Source organism: Leopardus geoffroyi, chromosome C3 (genome assembly GCF_018350155.1).
Source record: "Leopardus geoffroyi isolate Oge1 chromosome C3, O.geoffroyi_Oge1_pat1.0, whole genome shotgun sequence".
In the NCBI taxonomy this organism is placed as follows: Eukaryota; Metazoa; Chordata; class Mammalia; order Carnivora; family Felidae; genus Leopardus; species Leopardus geoffroyi.
In genome coordinates this window covers 89,687,815-89,712,810 of record NC_059338.1, presented here as the reverse complement: position 1 = coordinate 89,712,810, position 24,996 = coordinate 89,687,815, and the positions used below count along the sequence as shown (strand labels likewise).

The window sequence follows — 24,996 nt, the reverse complement described above, 5'->3', positions numbered from 1 at the left end:
CTTAATCCGTTGCCCAGAAATAGTCAAAGAGGAATCAGATCGTACTTCAAAATTTTTAATCTTTTGCCACGTCATCTAGCAGACTTGAAAAAACTGAACTTGTGAGGGAAGTCAGCCGTTTGCTCAACAGTTATTAGGAATTTAAAAGTAAAAGGTTTTCAAGTGAATGTTCCGCCGTTTCCTAATTGGCAGGGGAAGGCCATTGCCGTCCTGGAGACTGTGATTTTAATGGTCTTTCTCTTGTTCAGATATTGCTTGGATGACCGAAAAGCACTAGAAAGAGACGGGGGATTTTCTGAACTTCAGTCTCGTCTTATTCGTTATGAAACCCAGACCACCTGCACCAGAGAGGGTTTTCCGGTGCCCACGGTGTTGAGCCCTCTTCCATCACCTGCAGTCTTGTCAGAGCCTGGAAGCGTCCCTGATGGAGAAGCTCCACAAAGTGAGCTCCGAACTGAAGTGTCTCGATTGAAAAGGAGATCAAAAGATCTAAATTGCCTTTATCCCCCCAAAAGGTGATATGTTAAGTACATAAAAATAGTCTCTTGACAGAAAGTGTTAGTGCCTAGAGTACTCTTTTATTTATTTATTTATTTATTGGACTTTTATTTTTAAAAAAATTTTTTGACAGAGAGCAAGAGTGTGAGCGGGGAAGAGGGGCAGGGGGGGGGGGGGAGAGAGAGAGAGAGAGAGAGAGGATCCCAAGCAAGTTCCATACTCAGTGTGGAGCCAGACACAGGGCTCAGCTCCATCCCGCAGCTCCAGGATCATGACCTGAACCGAAGAGTTGGATGCTCAACTGACTGAGCCATATTAGTCCTTCCTATTTTTAAGTAGCTTTCTGCATAGATCTTAGATTAATTCCTTCATATCAGGAATTTTGTTTTCATCGTGAGCAGTTGTATTTACGCTTGTAAGTTATAAAAAGACTTGACTTGGAATTTCTTGCTTTCTATGCTAATATACAGTCTGTTAGCATGATGGACCGTAAAGTGGTCAAGCCATGCAACACTCGAGAGCGTACCCAGAAGCAGCAGAACTGCTTTGTGGAAGAGGGGGTTTGGGGATGGCAGCTTTCCTACTGTCTGCCTGCCTCCTCCCACTGCTTTCTGCCTGCCCCGGCCCCCTTCAACAGGGACTTCCATTGTTTCACGTAAAATATAGCTTAAAACACTACATAATATTATACGAAACTTTTCCAGACTCTTTTTTTGCTAGCTAAGGAAAATGTCCAAATACTGGAACAGAAGTTTTCGTAAACACTCTGAATTCTGTTGGATTCGTAGATCTTTAGTACCTTTGTCAAATTTAGGTCTTTGGCATCTACAGCAAGCTTTAAATTTTTATCGTATGTATGTAAATCTTTCAAAAATTAGGAAATATGTTAAAGTGAGACTTTCAGATCTTTTTTTTTTTTTGGAGCAGTTAGAAATATTAGAATACTGTTTCCCTGATATGGAATAACCAAATTATCATTTTTTAATTAAAAAAAATTTTCTAATGTTATTTATTTTTGAGAGAGAGAGACAGAGCATGAGAGGGGGAGGGGCAGAGAGAGAGACACACACACACACACAAAATCTGAAGCAGGCTCCAGGCTCTGAGCTGTAGCACAGAATACGATGTGGGGCTGGAACCCACGAACCTTGAGATCATGACCTGAACTGAAGTCAGATGCTTAACCAACTGAGCCACTCAGATGCCCATGTAATAACTAAATTATTTTTATGAGGACTTTATAAATTCATAGTACTTTTTATACATGATAAACCTAAAAAGCAAATCTGTTAACATTTCCTATACTGTATTTTGTAGCAATGTTTTTTATTCTGACTTGAGACTAATAAGATATGTGTTCTGGAAGAGAAAGAACACTGTGGTCTGTGGGTTAGCAGAATTGAAGGATATGAGACCCTATCTTGTAAAAAGAAATTTAAACATTTTAGAGAGATGGAACCATGATCCAGTTTTAGTTTCATTTGTATTTAACACTTATTTTGCCCAGGTAATTGCATGGGTACAATAAGTATAGGTTATGGTTTTTTTGTCAAAATTATCTTTATAGAAAAGCATAAGTACTCATGCTGATTATTAAATTTACAAATATCACCACCTGGAGTTCCAGAGCTGATTGAGGTGAGAAGTTGTAAATTGACAGGGCTGGCAACAGCATACTCCTCGTTGCTTTTCCTCCTAGCTGAAATTCTCGTTTGTTGTTCCTTGCTTTGTATGTTTTAGTCACTCATTTGAAGAACTAAGAGAGCAACTGTATAGTTGTCAGTTACTTAAGGCAGTAGCAGCAAGAAATCTTGTTTGCTTTTCTTAGGTTTATGTTTCAGTGGATATAGTTGTCACATTTAGGACAGAAAATGGGCCTCATTGTTGATTCACTTCATTTGTGTTTTTGATATATTTCTCCACAATAGACTTGTGAAGTCTGAAAGTTCAGATTCTCTTCTTTCTCAGACAAGTGGCAGCACTAATCCTCATCATCATGCAGTGACGTCCAGAAAACCACGAGCAGAGCGATCATTATCTGTGACCTGTCCATCTGTTCCAGTTCTTAGCAATGAAACTTCAAAAGTCACTACAAAAGCCAGTTGTGGTCAAAAAAGTGTGCATGGATCAAAAACATCAAGGCAAATTAAGGAATCAAGATCACAGAAACACACACGGGTAAAGATTTCTTTCCTGTCTCTTAGTTCTACATGGGAAGAAATTCCTGTACTTAGTTCATTTAAAATGTGTGTCTAGGGGCGCCTGGGTGGCTCAGTCGGTTAAGCGGCCGACTTCGGCTCAGGTCACGATCTCGTGGTCCGTGAGTTCAAGCCCCGAGTCGGGCTCTGTGCTGACCGCTCAGAGCCTGGAGCCTGTTTCAGATTCTGTGTCTCCCTCTCTCTGACCCTCCCCTGTTCATGCTCTGTCTCTCCCTGTCTCAAAAATAAATAAAACGTTAAAAAAAAAAAATTAAAATGTAGGTCTAAAAATTTTATGAATGGAATAACATGGTATCTGTAATGTACTTTAAAATAATCCAACATAAGAAAGATAATGGATAAGTGGGCAGAGGTATAAATGAAATTAGCCACAAATTGATCCTTATTGAAACTGATATATTGAAATAAGGATTCATTATAAAATGTTCTACTTTTCAGTGTTTGAAATGTTCCATGATAAAAAATAAATACACTTATGTACATCTCTATGTAGCCTTTACACTCAGATTTTGTTTGAGAATTCATGATATGAGTTCCTCTTAATATACTCCAGTCATTTATTCCTGACAGATATCTTATGATATGTGTGACCATATAAATATTCCAGACCTCTTTTTTTTCCCAGTTGTTTTGTCTTGATAAACTTATCTTTCACAGAGTTACATGAGTGTGTAATTCACACAAATCTAAAGAAGCAATACATTTGTACCTTTTCCAAGAAATATTAGTCATATATTATGTTCTATTCAAGATACTGAAAGAAGTAGTTACGGAAACCCTGAAGAAACACAGCATTACTGAAGCTCATGGATGTTTCACTGCATGCAGCCAACGTCTCTTTGAGATCTCCAAGTTCTATCTGAAGGTACAGTGTCTTCTTTCATAACAGCAAAATTGAGGTCCTGATATTCCTATTTGACAAAGTGCATTTTAGCTTATCACTTGTTACCAGATTTTTTTTTTTTTCTTTTTTTTAAGTGGAGATAGAAAAACTGGAGCCAGTGGTGCCTGGGTGGCTCAGTCCATTGAGGGTCCAACTCCTGATTTTGGTTCAGGTCATGATCTCATGGTTGTGGGATCGAGCCTCATGTTGGGCTCCACACTGAGCTTGGAGCCTACTTAGGACCCTGTCTCTCTCCCTCTGCCCCTCTCCTCTCTCTCTTTAAAAAAAAAAAAAGAGAGAAAAAAATTGCAGCCAAAATATTTTATATTGAGTTTTGTCTTCATATATAGAAAACTACATTTTAACTGGTATCCTCAGTATCTCCCTAACAAGTCTTTGACTTTAAAGCTTTAAAACATGTTTAATTAGTAATTTTAGTATAGAGTGAAAAAGGCAACTGGGATGAGTGTCAGAACACCCTGTTCCTAATTTTGGATCCACTGTCAGCTAGTTGTAAGACATTGGGCAGATCAGCCACGCAGATGATGCTTCTGTAAAACTTGGATGCTGTTGGATTATCTCCAGTTTTTAGAGTTTCGGACTCAAATCAGAGTTGTGCGTGAGTCCCTGGTTAAAACTACAGATTGACCATGTGCATTTAATTCGCCTTCTTTTTAAAATCTCTCAAGAAAGATGGTATTAAAGTACAAAAACAAAGAAAGAGAAAACAAGTGTAGAAGTATGGTTAGTACGTTGTTGAACAAGACAGAGCCCACAGAAGCATGGTATCATGGAGAAGCCCGCGCCCCGCGGAGTACCAGTGAGGAACAAACCACTTCATGTAACAGGTCTCCGAGGTGCTCAAGGTTTGAAGACACCGAGTATCATGGAGGAAAGGAGCGTGGTGCCAGGCGGAAGATAAGGGGATTGAATAAAGATCTACAAAGGGAACTGGGGAACCTTGCTCTACAGGTCCTTCTGCCACAAGGGTAACTTCACGGTACACTGCACGTACTCTCCCCCCCAGCTCTGTGACAATGCAGACAGTAGTCTCTGGAGAAAAAAGATTTAAAGGCCACAAGGAAAAAACCAGCTGGCCTCCTAATGACCCTACTTTGTAACACCTCCAGACAGAGCTTCCAATATAATTTTATGTCTCATTTTTAAATATGATTGGGCCTCCAAGGATTAGCAGACTTTTGAGGGTTTTCCAGTAAAGAGATACCAAAATGTAAAGGAATGAAGGGAACTCGTAAGGAGCAGAAAGCTGTAGAAAACTTCATAAAAACTAAAATTCTCTCAGAGAGAAGATAATTGCATCCGTAAAACTAGAACAGGATGCTGTTTCCAGAAACTGTATAGAACATGAAAACTTCTTGAAATTAAAAATGTGATAAAATCAATCCAACAGAGAGGCTGAACAGTTGAGATGAAGAAATTTACCAGAAATTAGAATCAAATGATAAAATCAGGAAACATAGGATAAGAAAATGGGAGGTTCCTCAAAAAACTAAAAATAGAACTACTCTACACCCCAGCCATTGCACTACTAGGAATTTATCCAAAGGATACAAAAATGCTGATTTGAAGGGGCACATGTACCCCAATGTTTATAGCAGCACCATCAACGGTAGCTAAATTATGTAAAGAACCCAAATGTCCATTGACTGATGAATGGGTAAAGAAGATGGGGTGTGTATATATAATGGAATACTACTAGACAATGAAAAGGAATGAAATCTTGCCATTTGCAACAACGTGGATGGAACTAGAGGGTATTATGCTAAGTGAAATAAGTCAGTCAGAGGAAGACAAATATATGCTTTCACTGATATATGGACTTTGAGGAACTCAACAGATGAACATAGGGGAGCAGAAGGTGCTTCAAAGCATCTGCAAAGAGGATGAAGTTTAGCAGAAGAAGGGACTGAGTCGAAAACCAAGAGCTGACCTAAGGAGCAGTTAGACCAAATCAGAGCAGATTTTGGGAGAAAGATTGCCAGGTGAAAAAATAAGAATAAGAATAAAAATCAGATTTTTATAAAACCTTAACTGAGGGATTATCCAGTGTATTTGAGTATTTGAAACAACTTTGCTGTTTGTACGTTGAATCAGTCTATTGCAGCATTTGGTTGGGGGGGGGGGGACCTAGAATTACACACATGGCAAACTAAGCAAATGTAATTTAACTACAGGATAGACAAAATGCTACACGAGAGGATAATTATAATACATACTTAGCTCAAGACTGAACTGTATTTACGGAGGTATAATAATGCAAACACACTATTTATTAATAAAAAATGTGGCCCAACAGTTATTGAGAGGAAGGGGACGGGCTGGCAGGATTCAGACACCTGAACCCACTACTTGAACCCATAACAGTGTTCATTGCCTCTAATTCCTAAATCAAAAAGTAGCAGCATAAGCATATTATTCAGAAACCTGAAGGTATAAATAAGAGAAACAGCTAAAAGAACTGAAAGTGGCCATCTGTCTTCTGGGAAGCATAACTTAGAGGTACAGCAGAGGACTGCTTTTTTTTTTTTTTTTTTAATACATTTTTTTTTTTTTTTTACTTTGTAATCTAATTTGATATAATCCAATTTTTTTTAAAGTCAAGAGATTTCAGTTTCCTTTCCTGTCAACAAAGAGTCATTCCCTCTTTTTTGTAGAATGAAATAAACGAAAAGAGAAAAAAGAGATTTTATCTAAAAAATAAATACAAATGCTGTATATTCATTTCCTGAGTACCAAAGCATTAGTGGATACTCATAGTCAAAGATGAAGCTTAGATTTGGTCAGTGCTGCTGCGAATATGAGGTTAGAATGACATAGATTTATATATATAATATATATATAGTACACTTATATATATTTATATGTATTTTCCTGTTGTTACAGATGTTAAAGTATCTTGATACTTCAGGGTAGAGCTAATTATAATCTTTTACTTTGATTTTTTTTTTTTTTTGTAATATTTCCTGAGTCCCACTGATACTTGTACAATGTTTTAGGATAGTCTCAAGTTTATTTGACTAATAATGACTTGTTCTCTGTAATTTAATGTACAAATCATGAAATGCTCTATTTTGTTATATTTAGGATCTTAAAACTTCAAGGGGTTTATTTGAAGAAATGAAGAAAACAGCAAACAACAATGCTGTACAGGTAAATAGCTTATTTCCAAGAAACTACATTCAATTAAATTGCTATTTTATTAGGGTAGCTACGATGCTGTTATATATGCTGTAAGAATTCTCTTTAAAATACTTAATAATAGACTAATGCAAACAGAGCATTTTGGAGTATTTAATAGGTTGCTCTACTAACAAAAGAGTTTCTAGAAATGATGTTAAGAAAGAAAAATATTTTTAAATCCAAAGAGCTGGAAAAATTAATCCATTTTGATTAGTTGTTTTCAGAGTTTGGTTTAATTTCTTTCCAGTGACCCTTTGAAAACGTTTTTTTAAAAAGGTGAAAAAATAGAGCAGAATCTTTATTGTGTTCAGTGAGGACAATTCCTGTACTCTGCACTCAAAATCTACCTTCAGTTTTCTTTCCTTCAGTTAGAAAATAAAATGTGCTTTTAAGATAAAATGTGTTTTAAGACTTTGACGCACTACTTCTAATTTCAAATTTCTATGATACTGTTTGAACTTTATCTTTTGCTATCCCTTGTGTTTTCAGTAGAAACAAACAATAATCACATTTTTTCTCCTCCTAGGTGATTGAATGGGTATTAGAAAAGACAAGCCAGAAATAACACAGAATCTTTCTCTTTGGACAGTTATAAATTGGCCAGAGCTGTTATTTCCTATTTGTTTCTTTAGTTTGAAAATTAGAAGCAAATTTCAAACTTTATTCATAGAATAGATGTTTTGTCTCTAAATAATTTTATAAATATTCAATATTTATATAGTTTTCAGGATGCTCAATTAATGTGCTTTTTTAATTGTATACTTATTTTACAGTTTCACTATATTTTAATTTTTAAGGTTAATATTTTAAAATATGTTTTTAAATCTTTACTCTTGGTTATTTATTTCAATAAATAGAAAAAGTTACTTCTTTTCTTCTTGGTAAATGTCTTTGTTGTTAGGTCAGATAAAATGACTGAATCTCAAGTAAGACATTGCCAGTGGCTTTTCTCATGTGACCCAACAGCATACTTTATTGGGAAGTTCCTGGTTTAGAAAATATTGGTAAAAACATTTACGCAGGTAGCTGTCTTCCCTTAGCCCTGCCTCGGGGCGAGCGCTGTTGGAGCTATTCATGTTTATTTGGGATTAGAAATGAAGAAAGGGCAGAAATTGTGAAAATAAGATATAGTGAAAATGACTAAGTAGAGACTCCCAGAAAACAAGATCTTTTCTCATGGCAGAAACTCTGGAAAATGCAGAAAATACAAAACAGAGTAAAAAAAATTCCAACATTGCCCCACTATCTCTAGGTAACCACTGGTAATATTTTTAAAATATATATGTAATTATTTTTAAAATATTTTAAAAGTTGGGGCCATACACATGTGTATATGTGTGTATGTGTGTTCATCTGTGTCTGTGTATTAATTTAATAGCCTGTTTTCCACTTAACAACATATCATGAATTATATATATATATATATATATATGTATATATATATATATATATATGTATATATATATATATATATATATATATATATATATATATAATTTTAATAACTGTGTAATGTCAAGGAACCACAATTTGTTTAACCAGTCCCCATTGTTAGACATAATAGGCTCAATTTTTCCCTATTATAAATAAAACTGTAATGAATCTTCCTAATGCATCACTGATTATTTTCTCTGTATAACTTTTTAGGAGTGGAATTTGTGAGTCTTAAGACTGATGGTAATATTTCCAAATTGCCTTTCTGAGAAATCAGTTTGCATACCCACCAGCAGAGTCCCTGTTTCCCTTTTTGGTGACTAAAAATAGTGAGGGTGAGCATTTTATTTACAGTATATAAAGAACCAAAGAACCCTTACAGCTTAATAAGACATAACCTAGAGGGTTTTTTTTTAATAGGCAAGGAGTTGAAACAACATTCCACAAAATGTTACAAAAGAAGATATAGGAATAGCAATAAACACATGAAAGATATTACAAGAAGATATTACAAAAGAAGATATAGGAATGGCAATAAACACATGAAAAGATGTTCAGTGTCCTCACTCGTCAAGAGAATGTAAATTAATGAGATGCCTCTAAACACCAAGTAGAATGTGTAAAACTTTAAAACTGATGACACCATGTCTTGGTGACTATGTGGAGCATTTGGAAATCTCCTGCACTGATGTCGGGAATGGAAAATGCAATAATCATTTTGGAAAATATTTGAATTTCTTATAAAATTCAGTTTACACTCTGCATATGACTCAGCCATTCCCGTGTTTACCCAAGGTAAATAAAAGCCTGTGTCGTGCAAAAAATTGCACTAAATACTCATACCCACTTAATGCTTAGTAGCACCAAACTAGAAACAACCAAGATGTCCATCAATAAGTGAATGGATAAGCAAATCATAAAATAACCATGGGGCGCCTGGGTGGCTCAGTCAGTTGAGCATCCGACTCTTGATTTCAGCTCAGATCATTATCTCACAACTGTGAGATCGAGCCCCATGTCCAGCTCTGCACTGAGCATGAAGCCTGCTTAAGATTCACTCTCTCCCTCTCTCTCTGCCCCTCCTTCCCTCCACCAAAAATAATAATAAAATAAAATATCCATATAATGAAATACTACTTATCAATATAATAGAACAAACTAAAAATATGCAGCAACATATGGATGACTCTCAAAATGCGCTCAGAAGAAAATGGCAGAAATATGAAATTCTAGAAGAGGAAATACAGAGTCACAGAAAGCAAAAATGGTTTCCTGGGGTCAGATGTTGGAGTGACCGGAAAGTGACACGAGGAAACTTTGCGGTAATATAAATGTTCTATGTCATGGTTGTGATGGTAGGTGTACTGGCTGCACATTTCTCAAAACTCATCAAACCGTATACTTGGAATTGTTGCATGCTGCGTAACATGGGTACTAGAGTGTTCACCTAGATACTTAGGCAAATCACTCTGTCTTGATTTCCTTCTAAGAGCCCATTGTCCTATCAAAGTCTCCACTGTGTTCATATTCCCAGATAGTTGATAGAGAAAGCCCAGATCCAATCTGCTTGATTAAATTTGTACATTCTCTGTTGTATTCAGTTGAACTATATGAAACTGATACCCAACCTTGTTTGCCCCAGAAAGAGTCATCAAATACAGTTTCCAAAAACACTGCACCTTTGCTGCATCCCTTGTTTGCCGCATGAGGCCAGTGAGCCTTGGGAGGTGACTGGGTGGTGGGGTTAGGTCAAGCTGTGTGGAGAGAGGGAGGGGAGACGGGATATATCCTTGCCAAGGGAACACAGTAACTCCATGTGTTTTGTAGGTTTTGTTTTGTTGAAGTTATATCTCCAAAGTGAACCAATAACTATGACTTGGAGAACTCTTTCAGTCAATTCAACTGGTCAAAGAAATTGGTTCCTAAATTTTTAGATGCCTTACTGGCATTCCAAAGCTCATTCCACGTTGTCTACCTCAGAGGCTGGATTCTCAAGTAAAAAGTGGTTAAAGATAAAAGCAGGCACAAAGGAGAGACCTAAAAGGCCCAGAAACTTCAGGTCAGCGTCTGCTCCTCCAAGGGCATCGAGCAAGGAACTTCTGGCAAATAGCACTTCGTGTAAACTACCACTCACGGAAGGAGAGGTGGCATGGCTGAAGTACAGATGCACACACTTTGGAGCTATGCTCCCTGGGAGGAACCCAGCCGAGGAGGTGCTCTGCCTTTATATAGGGTAAGCATGACAGGGCCCTTCAAAGGTATATGGGCAAGAGTACAGGGACTGAGCTTAAGATGTCAGCTGTTCTGGGGAGTTATTTACCGATCCTGGGAAAAATGCTGAAAGCTCACCCTCTTTAAAATGACAAATGACAAGGCCCCTGTATGAGGGAAAGAGGGAGCCACAGGGCCCGACCAGCTCACTGTGTTATGTAGAGATGGTACATTTGGCAAAACTGTTGCCTGCAGAACCTGGAAAAGAGTTGTGCCTGATGCACTCATGGGGTATTTGGGTTATTTCTAGGCAGACTGTTAAAAAAAAAAAAAAGTGTCAGTAGGCCATTTGTTAATTTAGCTGCATCTGGTAAGATGCAGGAAAAGATTGATGAGCCAAAGAAGGAACCGTGCGGTTTTCCAGCATTTCAAGGAGATACTGAAGTCTTAGGACATCGTGAGTCAGAGAAGTGAAATGGTTTCTCACTTCCAGTTATTTCCAATGGCAAAAGATTCTCCAAGGAAAAAGATCAAACCTAAGGTGTGGTTATATGATCCTTTATTAAGACCTTAGAAATATTTAGGGTGAATGATTTAAAAGTAGACCCTGTCAGCTAGACAAAAGGGTTTTTAAGAATCTTAAGGGTGCTGTCCCCCAGGGACTCAGACACGAAAGTGAGGAGAGACCTGTCCTGAAGAGAATGGTGAGCGTGACCATCATCTAACGGACTAGACGAGAACTTGATAAACCACGCCCGCAACATATATTTTTGAGACATAATTCACATATCATAAAAGTCACCCTGTAAAGTGTATAATACAGTGGGTTTAGTACATTCACAAAGTTGTGCAGTCAGCACCACTACCTAATTCCAGAACATTTCCATCACTCCAAACAGAAACACCATTATCTATAAGCAGTCATTTTGTATTCTCCCTCCTCCCAGCCCCTGGCAAACAGTAATCTACTTTATGTCTCTATGGATTTGCCTCTTCTGGACATTTTGTGTAAGTTGACTCAACAGTTTATGGCCTTTTGTGTCTGGCTTCTTTTTCTTAGCATGAGGTTTTCAGGGTTCATCCCATGTTGTAACGTGTCAGTATTTCATTCTTTTTTATAGCCGAATGTTTTGTTTATCATTAATTATTGTACATTTGGGCTGGTTGCACGTTTTGGCTGTCATGAGTAATGCTGCTGTGGACGTTTGTGTGCAAGTTTTTTGCACAGACATAAGTTTTCCATTATCTTGGGCATACGCTTATGAGTAGAATTGCTCGACTATATGGTAACTCCACGTTTTAACTTTTTTGTTTTAACTGTTTTCCAAAGCAGCTGTACCCTCTGGCATTTCCACCAGCCAATAATGTAGTAGAGTTCCAAATTCTCAACATCCTTCCCAATACTTGTAATTATTTGCCTTCTTGACGAGTGATGTGAAGTATGAGGTGGTATCTCATTGCAGTTCTGATTTGCATCTTCCAGATGACTACTGATGTTCAGCATTTTTCCATGTGCCTGTTTCCCATTTACAGATCTTTGGAGAACTGTCCACTCAGATCCTTTGACCACTTTTAATTGGATTGTTTGTCCTTTTATTGTTGAGTTGTAAGAGGTCTTTATATATTCTGGATTCTAGCCCCTTATCAGATACGTGACTTACGGATATTTTCTCCCATTCTGTGGGTTATCTTTTCTCTTGCTTTATAGTTTTATTTCTTATATTTAGGTCTGTGATCTATTTTGAGTTAATTTTTGTGTATGATATGATTAGGTGCTGATGCCGTATTTGGAATGTTCAATTCCAGGGCTGTGGGAGTAAAGAAGAAAAGGGAAAAGAGGTGGGGAAGGCAGGAGAGCAAAGCAGGTGATACATTATTCAGTGGCCACTGCTTCATGAGGCCCAAAGAAACACATCCAGTCCCCCAGCAGGTGTCTTCTCAGTCACAGGGATTGTCTTAGGATACAAGGTGTGTGGAGAAACCCTGTCACAGGGATGTACCCGAGACAAAGGAAGAGGATTCTTTTTCTGCGTGGCTCCTTCCTATTACTATCTCCTGTTTGGCCCCACAAAGATTTAAATCCTGTACAGTTCTGGATTGCTCAGGTCATTAGTGGCTGCTCAGGACACAGTTTTTTTGTTTTTGTTTTTAATTGTTTTAATGTTTATTTTTGAGAGAGAGACAGAGTGAGAGCAGGGGAGGGGCAGAGAGAGAGAGAGACACAGAATCCAAAGCAGGCTCCAGCCTCTGAGCTGTCAGCACAGAGCCCGGCGCGGGGCTCAAACTCTTGAACTGCAAGATCATGACATGAGCCAAAGTCGGATGCGTAACTGAGCTGCCCAGGCGCCCCAGGACACCAGTTTTTATCCCCTACAGTGTGTGGCTTTTCACCCAAGTCTGGAATTGATGACAAAACTCGGGAACTCAAGGATGCATCTCCTTAGCTTGGCTGTGGTGGTGCCTATGTGTTAAGCAAGCAGCTGAGAGTCTAGGCCACTGAATGATGGCATCGAGGGAATCTGAATTGATGAATAGGATGTGTCTACCGCAGTAACATAACCTACATGCACTCAGGATTGTTTAAGAAAAAAAATTTTTTAATGTTTATTTATTTTTGAGAGAGAGAGAGAGTGCAAGTGTGAGCAGGGGAGGGGCAGAGAGAAAGGGAGACCCAAAATCTGAAGCACACTCCAGGCTCTGAGCCATCAGCACGGAACCCGACTCGGGACTGAACCTCATGAGCTGTGAGATCATGACCTGAGTTGAAGTCAGATGTTTAACCGATGGAGCCGCCCAGGCGCCCCAGGATTTTTTTAAAGTTGATATCCCCTAGCGGCGCCTGGGTGGCACCGTCAGCTAAGCATCTGACTTGGGCTCAGGTCATGATCTCATGGTTTGTGAGATCAAGCCTCGCACTGGGCTCTGCGCTGACAGTGCGGAGCCTGCTTGGGATTCTCTGTCTCCCTCTCTCTCTGCCCCTCCCCCACTTGCACGCACGCTCCCTCTCACTCTTGACTGCTGCCTCTCTCTCTCTCTCAAAATAAATAAGTAAACTTAAAAAAAAAAAAAAGATTGAGATCCCCTAACTGTAAGGTACAGAAGTTTTAGAAAAGGACAATAATGATAGTAAGATAATAATGCATTTCAATATGGAGATGCTGGGGTACAACTCCACTAAAAGATAAAAGTAGTCGACTATTTTTGCCTAGATTCAGTGTGAATGAGGCACATCCAAGTAGCCAGGTGTTCTGTGTTGATGATTCTAGTCCCATGTACGTACGCACTTGGCTAAGGGTGAGTTGTTTTTATAAAACATTTTATAAAATACCCTGAGCCAAACAAAAACACAGTCTTCCTTCCATGTGCATGGTAGCTGCACACCTAGAAAATTCAGAATATATTGAACCAGTCAAAAAGTGTTCTTGTATGTAAAATGTAGTCAGGGTCTAGGCTCAGATAATTATGTTTTTCACCTACATGAACATCTCAGAGGACAAAACAATTCCACTGGATGTGGGGACTGTCATCACCTGGCAGGAAGTCTACCAGCCGTGGTTCTTGTTCAGTAAATACTGTGTCCCCCCCATCCCCCACCCCCGCATCGTTGTGATGACAAAACCACACCAGCACAGATTTCCAAAATGCCCTGTCAGGTGCCACTCTTCCTGAGAAACACTTAAAAAAAAAAAAAAAAAAAAGGATGGACTGTATATCTATGTATCTGTGGTTTTATCTACATTTTGCAGAACTCGCATTTAGCCATTTTGTCCACGTTAGCACTTAGAGACAGATCAGTCTTCTAATACATCAGGGTGCCAAGATTTATTTAGCTTATTCATTGACCTTTTTAGCTTCTTGTTCCAAACATGCTGCAAAGATGATCCTTCTATGTTAGTCTACTTACATCTCTAGAATAAATCTTAAAGTCAAAAGGTATGTGTATTTTAAAATTTTTATAGATTTTGCCAAATGCCTTCCAAATTATTGCCAAATGTACACCTACTAATGGGCTTATAAATACCCATTTTCCCATCACTCTCCACCACTAGGTTATTATGGAGAGTTTTAATCTTGGCTAATTGATTCTTTAGGGATAAAAACAAGGCATTTAAGTGTCCTATTTAGCCATTTTCAGATAATTTTATATTGCCTAGCAACCCCCCAGCCTTGATTTGTCTTTTTACTATATATAGGACATTCATGTGGAAAAGAGATCGGACTTCAGTGTTTTCTAGGGTATAACAGGTTCATGACTGAAAGTCAGGCGGACCTAAGTTTTGGCTCTAAAAATGAAAGGACTTTCCAACAACTCTAGTCATCCGGCAGTGGAATGACCTGCCTCAGGAGAGCGGGAGCCCCCATCCCATAGCTGAACACTTCCAATTTCAGGCAGAATGAACACTGCAAGGGATGTTCAGGAAGAGTCGCCTGAGTTTAGTGGAATATTATGCACGGTTGGTGTTTCCCAAAATGTAGTACTTGGACCAGTAGTGTATATGGTATGACTTCAGGTGGTACAAACTTTTTAAAGAATTTAATTGGTGTGTATTCATTTTTATATGTATATACTATGTTGCTATATTTCTAGCAAATATACCCTAAGATACACTAAGGTGGTGGTGTTACAATTACAAACTTTTGGCAATAAAGTGCTTGATGACCTCTAAAGTCTCTTCAAAAGTGAGATTCTACAGTTTAAATGTAATCTCAATACTACTAAATTTTCAAATAGTAAAAAGACTTCCCAGCCATAGACTAAGCCATTATAAGCAATTAAAAACAAACCAAGTTGCAGTACTACATAAGATTTGAGTATTTGGAGCTTGGTATACAGGTCAAATCCCATGTATTTTTAGTTTAAAATAAGAGCCAAGATCCCTAAGCTCCAGATGAAGACCCATCCTGAAATTATACACAAAACCCCCACACACCAAACTTTCTAGTGGCATCTACGTTACCCATTAGCACCTTCCAAGGCGAGTCTTGGAGGAAGAGAATAGTGGGATGTGTCTTCACATTCTGTCCGTGGCTATCATGAAACCACCAACCAGTCCACCATATTCAGAGGTGAATATTTATTTAATTCATATGTAAAGTTTACATGATATCCATGGTGCTATAAACATAGGCACATTTTTTTTTAACTCAAGGTACATTCAAATATTACCCCCTCACCCCAGCCCACTCCCCTCAAGATGGACTAATGTTTGTAAAACAAGGGCCCGAAAGGCCCTGCTCATTAATTGTAGGAGAATGCATTTTTCAGCATTTTAATTCCATCAATTGATAGAATTAATTAAACGCCTCCACGTGGATGTTTTTAAGACGTTTATGATTTTTTTCTTCTACTTAGTTCAAGTCAGGAAAGAGATTGCTTTCTATATTCCTGTTGGCCTTCTTCAAATCCCTGGGATGCTTAGGGATCACCTAACCACATCTACCAGCAAAATGGGTAGCTTCCCAGTAAGTACAGTTAAAACATCAGTCATTTGTATTGATTTACCCTTAAAGGGACAAATGTGAATTTAATAATTCATTGATTCAAATAAGAAACGGACTGAGCACAAAGCAGATTGGACAAAAACAAATTCCCCAAAATGACGCAGTGACTGTATCCAGACATAGGACTTTGTGTCTTTCACAACATCCATAACACACATCAAGACAAGATTAAAATCTACAGTATAAAATCATTGTAATTTGCTGAATTCAGAACAAGGAAAAATGAGTACTTGAAATTGATTCATCATAGCCACTCAGATATGATACACTTTAACTGTGAAGGAAAAAAAAATGATTCGTATACACAATTCTCTTAGTAAAATTGTCTATTTCTTGCTAATAACACATTTTTATTCAGAAAATGCATAAATTTATTCAAATGTATATTTTCTAAAATATAAATATTTAAATTAAGTTTTTGTAAATGCAGAGAATGTAGTTTGTTGACCCCCACCCAGATATTAATCAGTCTAAAACTTAATGTGATGAAGAAATATTTGTAATTATCATTTTAATTTGTCTATAAATATATAATAGGATCTTTGCAATTTAATTATGAGCAATTAACTCATACTTCATGTAGTCATGAGCACCTTAGATTACATTGTTGAACTATTGGCATTAATGTATGTATTTCAATGTTATTTACAATGCATAAGTATAATTCTCTTGTATAACATTCCAGTGACTTCGAAAATATGTCATGAAAGAGTTTGGTATAATTTACAAATGCATCAAAGCTTTCCTGTAGTATTCAGGGTGGGACTTCACTCCTCAGCATTTTAAAATAACCAAAAAGAAAGAAAAGAAAAGAAGAGAAGAAAGAAAAAAGAAAAATCGGTGTCCTAAAGCTGTTTCCAAAGTGTTTTTTGTTTTGTTTTGTTTTATTTTGTTTTTTTTAAACACCAGTTTCAACAAGATGCCCTGACAGAAAGGAGTTCTAGAAATGTTTGAATAGTACACGGGTCCCCCCTTGAAGAATCTCAGTGTATACATTAAAGCCCTTGAGGGGGCCCACAATCATGAAATCTGTTTAACATTTCTTACCTTGGTGTTTAACACACTTTAACACACAAACCTCTTATTCTCCCCCAACAAAACACGTCTGTTGACGCCCTTTGGAACTAGCGTTACATGACAGACACTTTGGGAAACACAAATCTAAAACCAGCTTTGTAACTCAATAAACATCTGGTGGGCAAAATTACATTCCTTTAAGACAGTTTCACTTTTAAAAGCTCTTTGCATAGGTATTTGCTAAAAGTTCTGCAAAAACGCATAGGTCCAATCCAGAACATTTCTTTATGTACATTACAGGGGGAAGAAGGGTTACAAATGCTTACGGAACCTCTAGAGCTAATTTTTAAGGTTTGAGGAAAGGGACTCCAAAATCAAATGATACTGGTGTCTTTCTACTGAATTTGTATTGAAAGGTAAAAATAAAGGCATTAAATCAGAAATATGCTCTATGTTGTCTGAAAATATTCTTGTAGAAAAATATCAGGTCATTATATTATTCCCCTGGAATTCCTAAGAGCTGCGGATGCTGTCAACAGATTTGATTACCACTCTGGGTGTATGCGTAAAGCCCATCATCGTCCAGAATTACATGCGCTGCTCTATGATTGGTTCGAAAATGCATGCATACGAGCACAGGCAGGCACAAGGGTCAATAAATTGCTCAGTATTTCCACTGAAAACCACGAAATGGGGATAATTAGTTAATCTCATGTGAGCTGTTTTATATATATGTATGTATGTTATATATATAGGAGATATACGTATGTTTATATATATCTCAAATGACAATCTTTTAAAAAAATATCCATAATTTGCTTTCTATAAGTAAAGCTATCCGTCTTGGCTCTAAGATAACACACCTTGGTGTGAGTGCAGTCTCCAGATTAATCATCTTTCAAGCACACAACTCTTCTGCAAAGCTCTGCACTATAAACAGTCTACTTTGGCTCAGATTCCACCAGCTCAGAGCTCAGATCAGTATCTGATGCTTTATTTAATTCCTGCTCGGCATATGCTAATGAGAATACTTCAGACTCATTGTACATCACTGAAAGATAATTCATTAAGAAAAAAAATTACAGCTGCTTCATACTTAAGTAAAAGGTGGGTTTCCAATTTGAAGCACTTCTCTTTCCTTACCAGCAAAAGTCAACTCAATTAGAAGTAGGCAATCACACTAAAACAAGGGATCGTTGTTATCGGGGGTGGGGGAGGTCAATGTGTCCATTTCTCATCTGGTCAGCCCTTGCTTACCTGGGTGAACCAGTTGCCTAGACACTGGTATGATTAAGATCTGCACACGCTGTTCTAATGTTCATGTACTTGATTGTCGTGATTTCAAAGCTATGCTTATGTATTCCCATTCGCCCTCACCTCTTTACCCTTCTACCGTTCTAAAAAGCCATTTTTCTCCTGATATTCCTTGCGGTATTTTCTTGGGGCACTCCCTTGTAGTTGGTGAAGCTGATGGAGAAGTCTGGGGCAGCTGAGGACTCGGGGATCTAAAGCTGACCGCGGCAGACCTGCTATGCTACCTCTCCCCGCTCGCCGAGCAGCCGATCTGATGTCCCACAGCAGCCCTCCTTCTGTCCAAGGCAAGCCATTCCCCTGCTCAGGCCACCAAGCCCAGTCTTGTGATCTTCGCTGACAGGAAGGAGTGAATGATGAACACGATCGGCTTGGGGCAGGAGTGAAGGTCCAGTTGCTGAAATTTAAAAAGAAGAGAGCGTGAGAGATTTTCAATCAATGCTTGATACAGAATAGCGATTTGCACATCAAATGGATCTGAGCACTTCCTGCTTTTAAATGGGAACTGAATCAATTATGGCTGTAAATCCTTGCCCCCCCCACCCCCTCAGTGAGATTTAAAAGCTAACTCTTTGAACTTATTCTTTACATCTCATATATCTTTTTTTTTTTCCGAAATAGGTTCTGTGAAATTTATATATACCAGTAGCGTCCATATTGATGTTGCCTTTCTTGACTGTCCAAACCATTTATTTTTGGTATCACAATAGTGATATTATTTATGTTGGATTCGGTCCAGCTTGGAGGAGCACTAAATTTCACATCTGAAGATTAAATTTGAGTCCTGGTTTTAACACTTTTTTTCCCTTTTAACACTTTTTAGATATATAATCTGGGACAAGTCACTTGAAATTTTTCTTAGTCTTACCTAATTTACAGGGTAAATAGAGTATTAAATGAGATACCGTATGTGAAATCCAGAATACAGGGGCAACTGGGTGGCTCACTTGGTTAAACATCTGTCTGACTCTTAGTTTCGGCTCAAGTCGTGATCTCATGGTTTATGGGTTCGAGCCCTGCATGGGGCTCTGCGCTGACAGTGTGGAGCCTGCTTGGGATTCTCTCTCTCTCCCTCTCTCTCTGCCTTTCCCCTGAGCTGTCTGTCTCTCTCTCAAAATAAATAACAGAAAAAGAGAATTCGGAATGCAGAAGCCCTAGGGCTAAGCAGCTGTGTCCCAGGGTCCTGTGCTCTTGAATTGTAAGCATGTGGGTCACATGTCTGTTAAGTCCCCTGCTCCGTGTGTGCCTACATGTGTCTCCACCCATGACCAGAGCATAAGAGTCAGGTTGAATTTTTATCACTGGACCTAATTCAGGAAAACTGGAGGTGTTTCCAATTCTGTTCTGATGATGACACTACTGGGGAATCAACAACCGGAATGTATAATAGTATCTAGCGAAGTTAGGGTTGTATTTATCACGAACCCGGCACCGTGCTAAACATGAACTAGGCACTGTGCTAAATATCAGCTCTACACCGTCTTATGTAATTCCTACAAAATCCCATGAGGTAGTTATTGCTATTATCTCCATGTTTTATATGGGAAACTAAGACTTAAAGAAGTTCTAAAACTTTCTGAGCTCACGGATCTTACAGGGAAGGGTACATACGGACTCAGATGCAGGCTTCTCTGATGCCAGAGTCGGGGGGTAACCACAGGATTCTGTTTTCACTAAGACAGAATGCAACTTTTGGAAGTAATCTTAACGGTTACCCACTTTAGTCACTGTATTTTATGGACAGAGAGACTCAGATCCAAAGAAATACAAGGACTTGCCCAAGACAACTGGTGAGTTAGTTACAGACTCAGAACATGGGTGTCTTGACCCTCAACTCCATCTCAACAGCACATCTCTGCTCCCTTCCCTGGAAAAGGAGAGGAAAGGCTGGGTGGTGTCTGCCTCCTGGGGTTGCTGACTTGACCTGGGGGAGCTATGTGTGAACTTGCACTCACCAGCTGAATGGACTGGCAGCAAAAACTCAGTCCTTCCTAAATCTCCCGAGTCAGGTTATAATTACAGGCTTCAGGAAGGCTGACATTTAGACCTAAGTGATTTTCCTCATGGGCAAAAATAGCTTTGATTGAAAAATCAATCATTTGATTGGGGTGCCACCCAGGCGCCCCCCTTTTTTTTTTTTTTTTGGTTCAGGATTGTTTTTATTTTCAGAGCCTGCAACAGTTGGTCAGCAATGCTAGCTGAAAAATCAGCTATTTTCAATAGCTTGAAGGATAGCAAGAGACTTTTTTTTTTTTTTTTTTTTTTTTTTTTTGCTAGGGAGCGGTCCCCTTTAGGAAAAAGCATGCAGTTGAGTGATTGATAAGAGCAGCAACTGAACTACAAGTATTCTTAGCAAAAGGGACTTTCTAGTCACTTATTTCCAAACTGGTGCTTCAGGCTGAACCTACTGACTGAAACACACAAATCCTATAAAATCCTGTGGATCCATTTTAAAGGTTAGGGAAATGACTGGCTGGAAACTGTTCTCAGAAAGTGAGTTCAGATGAGCAGCCAGGCATAGGGTGTTGGATTCCTCACAGCCGCAGGTGATACCCACAGTGAGAAGTGCTGGGTTATGTGGGGCCGGTGGTGTCTCGGGACCCAGAACAGCAGTGCTCGTGACTTTGAAATGAAGGCCTTATGCTAACAGCTTAAATGAGGTCCTATGTCTTCCGGAGAATGTCAAGAACTATACTTGCTTTCTAGAAAGAACATGCAAATTCCCACCCTTTCATAGAACTGAAGAAGTACACTGTTATTGTTGTAACAGGCAGTAATGATCACAGCAAATTGTGAATTTCAATACACTGGCTGTTTGCATTGATCTAAGTCTAAAAGTTACTCTGACAAATTTGCTAATTTTGTTAGACATTATTTGCCATTAGCCCGAAACTTCTGGGCTCTTGTCTGGCTCTCTCTCCATGCAGGTATTGACCACATTTCTTTGTTCCCCACCATCCCTTCTACTCTGCCCCTCGTCCAGACCCTCTGCCTCTGTGCTGTGCTCCTTGCAGACCTCCCGGATGGCGGGCATTGCGCATGTCACGCCCCCGCACCCCCCACACCAGCACGGATGCCCAGGTTAGATTAGACGCTTGAGACTTTTTAAGAATGAATGGTGCATTTTGAAGCTGGTAGGACCCCATTTAATGAGAATTTAATGCTGACTTTGTAAAAGATTCTTTGATTCAAATATTGATTTGCTAGTGGAAAATGAGACAAAAGTTAGGAACTTTGAGATACTTGGATCTAATCATAGTTTTTCTAGGATCAAACAAGACATGAGCCTGCAGGTACTTTGTAAATAGTCAATTGCTAAATAAACATAAGGCAGCGTTACGTTTGCAAGCCATCACAGATGTGCTGCCCAGCAAAACATGAAATCGCACTGTCTACAGAAATACACTTACGATCTCTCCATCTTTGCCTCCAAAATCCAAATACAGCATCCTGATTCCATCATCTGAAGACATTTTCAGCTTCTCATAGGGAGACTGTAAGATGGTCTTGGGAAAGGCACCCTCCTGTGGTTCCGTGGTAATAGAAAATCCATTCTCATAATGTATGGTCAGGCAGCACGCCTGGTTTTTGTAGGTGCAGGCTGAGGGGGAGACAGGAGACACAGCGGTGTGAGTAGCGAGGTCGGTCCATTTCCCTAGGCACTTAACTTACAAGTCTCCTCAATCCCAGGGCCAGCCACACATTTCTCCAGTTGAAAAATCAATCACTGCTCATGAAAATATTCTCCTTGGATGGATTTTGAAAATGTATCTTAACTTGCCCCATGAACCCAAGGGAAAGAAGCTGAAAGAATTCCTTTTGCTGGGAATTGCTGACTTTTATCTGGGCTCTCGCCCTTCTCTGACCCTCTGATAGCACACACGTGGACAGGTATACTTGCCTGCCACTGGTCTTGTCCAAAGCCGGAAAAAACCTGACATTTGATGTAGGGTAAGCTACCTCTGATTGGCCATCATCAACATCACCACACACACACACACACACACACACACACACACACACACCCCAATGCCCTGTGTCTACCAGCTGGTGAAAGAAACAAGCTTTCCTCCGTGACATTACCAAAGTTAGCACACCTAAGAGGTCAAGAGCAAGTAGCCTAAAAACCACCTCATTTTTAATTTTTAAAAAGTCAAACAAAGCTCACTTTTTAAACAGAAATAAGGGTTTTAAATGTTTTCTCTGATGATCTGATGATCTTGTGTCCTAGAAAAGCTGTGTAGTAGGATAGATACCAGATGTGGCATCTTCCGTGGTGAATGCTGTTTCCTCTCTGCCCAGTGTGGCATTCAGGAGCCCCAGGGAGTGTTCACAAGGTGCTGTGTGATCCAAAGAAACAAAATTAAAATCTCTTGATGACAACAGGTGCCAGCTTTTGTGCGTGGTCCTCACTGTGTTTAGGAAAAGTGACCAGCACTCTAAGCTTATGAGCGGGATGCAGCCTTACCCCAGAATCCTACTTCCTATTTAGGAAGACTTGTGAATGTTTACACCCCTGATCAAAGAGTTCTGAAAAAGGTTATTAAGTATCAGATTGGATTTTTTTTTGCCTCACAGAACACCACAATTAACAGACCCTGGCAAGTAAATTGGCTCAGCCCTTCATACACATCTGAAAGCTCTTTAGGGAAACCAGGATATTTTCTTTGCTGGGGATGGGGACTGGGAAGAGGAAGAGGATGGGCATTATGACTGCTCTATATCAACATTAGCTCAGCTTGGCTTTATAAACAAAACTGAATTTCACCTTACCACAAACTTCTGAAGCAGGACCTTAGCTTAATATTATAGGTGAAAAAAAGTGACGCTCAGACAGGTGAAATGTGTCCCAACATAGGTGGTTTAGAATTCAAAATTCAAGTTCTTTCCACTCCATGCCATGTCTCTTTCTCCTTCTCTGGAAGTCAGGATATAGAGGGATGTGGAGAGGGACCTTGGCAAAGAGGCAGAGTAATGACTGTATGGTCAGGGGGCCTTTAGAGTTTGGGGAAGACACAGGGGACTCACAGAATGAGGCGGCTTTTAATTGAAGCTCTGCTTAAAACCCATACCCCTCCTTCTGACTTCCCACAGGCATCTTTCAATTTGTAAGTAAGAGCTGATATTTCCCAAAGGTGTACTACAATCTCTAATAGATTTCTGAGTCCTGGGCAGAGCCCCTCAGTAAATCTCATACTCTCAGAAGGTCCATAGGCCTCTAGCACCCCCACAGTCCTAGGATAACCAAAGACAGTGGCATGGGTGTAGTTATGGCTTCCCATCTTGAGTCCTTGTTTTTAACACTCTTTACTTCTATTACCTGCAAAATAGGTGGGCAAATGAGCTTCAAACATGCTTTTCTTCCTCCTTCCTCTATATTTGAACTTTAAAGCTATGCCATCAAATATTCCGAATTAACTGATTGTGGTTACTTTCAATTCTAGTTGACCTCAAATGGTATCCGTGGCCTTCATATAATGGAATTGGTTATCTCAAGATGTTCTCAATCCACACAGGGTAAACCGAACACATTATCAAGTTAATTGAAGCTCTGATTAAAACATAAGCCCCGTTCCCCTACTCCCTGCAGGCATCTTTCAATTTGTAACTGGGTTGCACCTTTGATCATTTCCGTAATTTCTCCTCTCCCACCACCCGGCTAGCTCCATCCACACAATTCATTGTTTATTTCCTTTGGCTGGTCTACCACCAGCCTCATTATTTTCCTGTCCAAGTAGAGTTCAACTTATTGAGAGAGAAAGATTTTACAAAATCTGTGGAATGCAAACTAAACCAAATCCCTTTGGCCATCTCCATTCTTTCCTTAGAACACTCCTGAATTTATTGCAAGGAGCATGGATCTTTCCGGTATTTACACATATAACTTAAGTTTAGTTTTCAGGTTTTCCAAATCTCAGCTCCAAAACTCTAGTTTTTCTTGCCATACAGATTCAACATAAAAAAAAATTTCAGCAACGCTCCAGAAAGGTTTCCAACAATGATGGAAAATAGTCGGGGCACCAATCAGTTTCAGGGTAACTACTAAAAGACACGGATTTTGTTGGTGTTGCTGCATTGGAAATTCTACAAAACATCTGTTTTTTCAAGTTTTCATGAGTAGAGGAAATGTGGAAAAACCATACTACACATCTGAAAGATGTGTGTCCCATCTTTCAGAATATTCCTGAGTCCCGGGGAAGCTGCTGCCTAGCGCGGTAGTGCTCCCAAAGTGGTCCAGGGCCCAGCAGCATCAGCACCACCTGCTATTTATTAGGTGCAGATTCTCAGGCCCCATCCCCAAGCTGCTGACTCAGAATCTCTGGGGGTAGAGGTCAGCAATCAGGCTTCTGAGAATAAAACAACAACAAAAACTTTTATTTCTGTTGTTTTTAGTGTGGCTAAAGTTTGGAAATGCCGTACCTGAGATGTCTTGTGGGCAATCCTGTTCCCCTAGAGCAAAGCTGTACAGTAGGACTTTCAGCCGTGATGGAAAGGTTCTAGATCTGCACTGTCCAACGTGGTAGCCATTAGGCACATGTAGTGACTGAGCCCTGGAAATGTGGCTGGCGTGACTGAGGGAGTAATTTAATTTTAATTCAATAATATTTAAATAGCCACATATGACCAGAAGCCAGCATATTGGACCGCACAGGTCTGGAGAAGTCATTACAAGAGTAATGACTAATAACAACCCTGAGTGAGCACTTACTATGTGTCAAG

At 39.2% G+C, this 24,996-nt stretch overlaps 2 protein-coding genes across 6 annotated transcripts in view; one reads left to right on the top strand and one right to left on the bottom strand.

Moving 5' to 3' along the window:
• Nucleotides 1–8,214, top strand: part of LOC123585534 (MDM2 binding protein) — an 81,423-nt gene extending 73,209 nt beyond the window's left edge. The window contains exons 17-21 of one of the 3 annotated variants that reach the window (XM_045453800.1): nucleotides 249–515; nucleotides 2,427–2,676; nucleotides 3,469–3,582; nucleotides 6,706–6,771; nucleotides 7,328–8,214. In XM_045453800.1, the coding sequence (XP_045309756.1) occupies nucleotides 249–515; nucleotides 2,427–2,676; nucleotides 3,469–3,582; nucleotides 6,706–6,771; nucleotides 7,328–7,366 (736 nt within the window). In that variant the 3' untranslated portion in view covers nucleotides 7,367–8,214. Of the gene's footprint in view, nucleotides 1–248; nucleotides 516–2,426; nucleotides 2,677–3,468; nucleotides 3,583–6,705; nucleotides 6,772–7,327 lie in introns of those variants that run through there. The other 2 variants (XM_045453799.1, XM_045453801.1) reach the window with 2 other exon arrangements.
• Nucleotides 8,215–15,506: 7,292 nt separating this feature from the next.
• SNTB1 (syntrophin beta 1) overlaps nucleotides 15,507–24,996 on the bottom strand; it is a 237,128-nt gene continuing 227,638 nt past the window's right edge. For all 3 annotated transcript variants that reach the window (XM_045453795.1, XM_045453796.1, XM_045453794.1), the window contains 2 exons: nucleotides 21,687–21,877; nucleotides 15,507–18,673 (listed from right to left, as the gene is read on the bottom strand). In XM_045453795.1, the coding sequence (XP_045309751.1) occupies nucleotides 18,581–18,673; nucleotides 21,687–21,877 (284 nt within the window). In that variant the 3' untranslated portion in view covers nucleotides 15,507–18,580. The remainder of the gene's footprint in view (nucleotides 18,674–21,686; nucleotides 21,878–24,996) is intronic.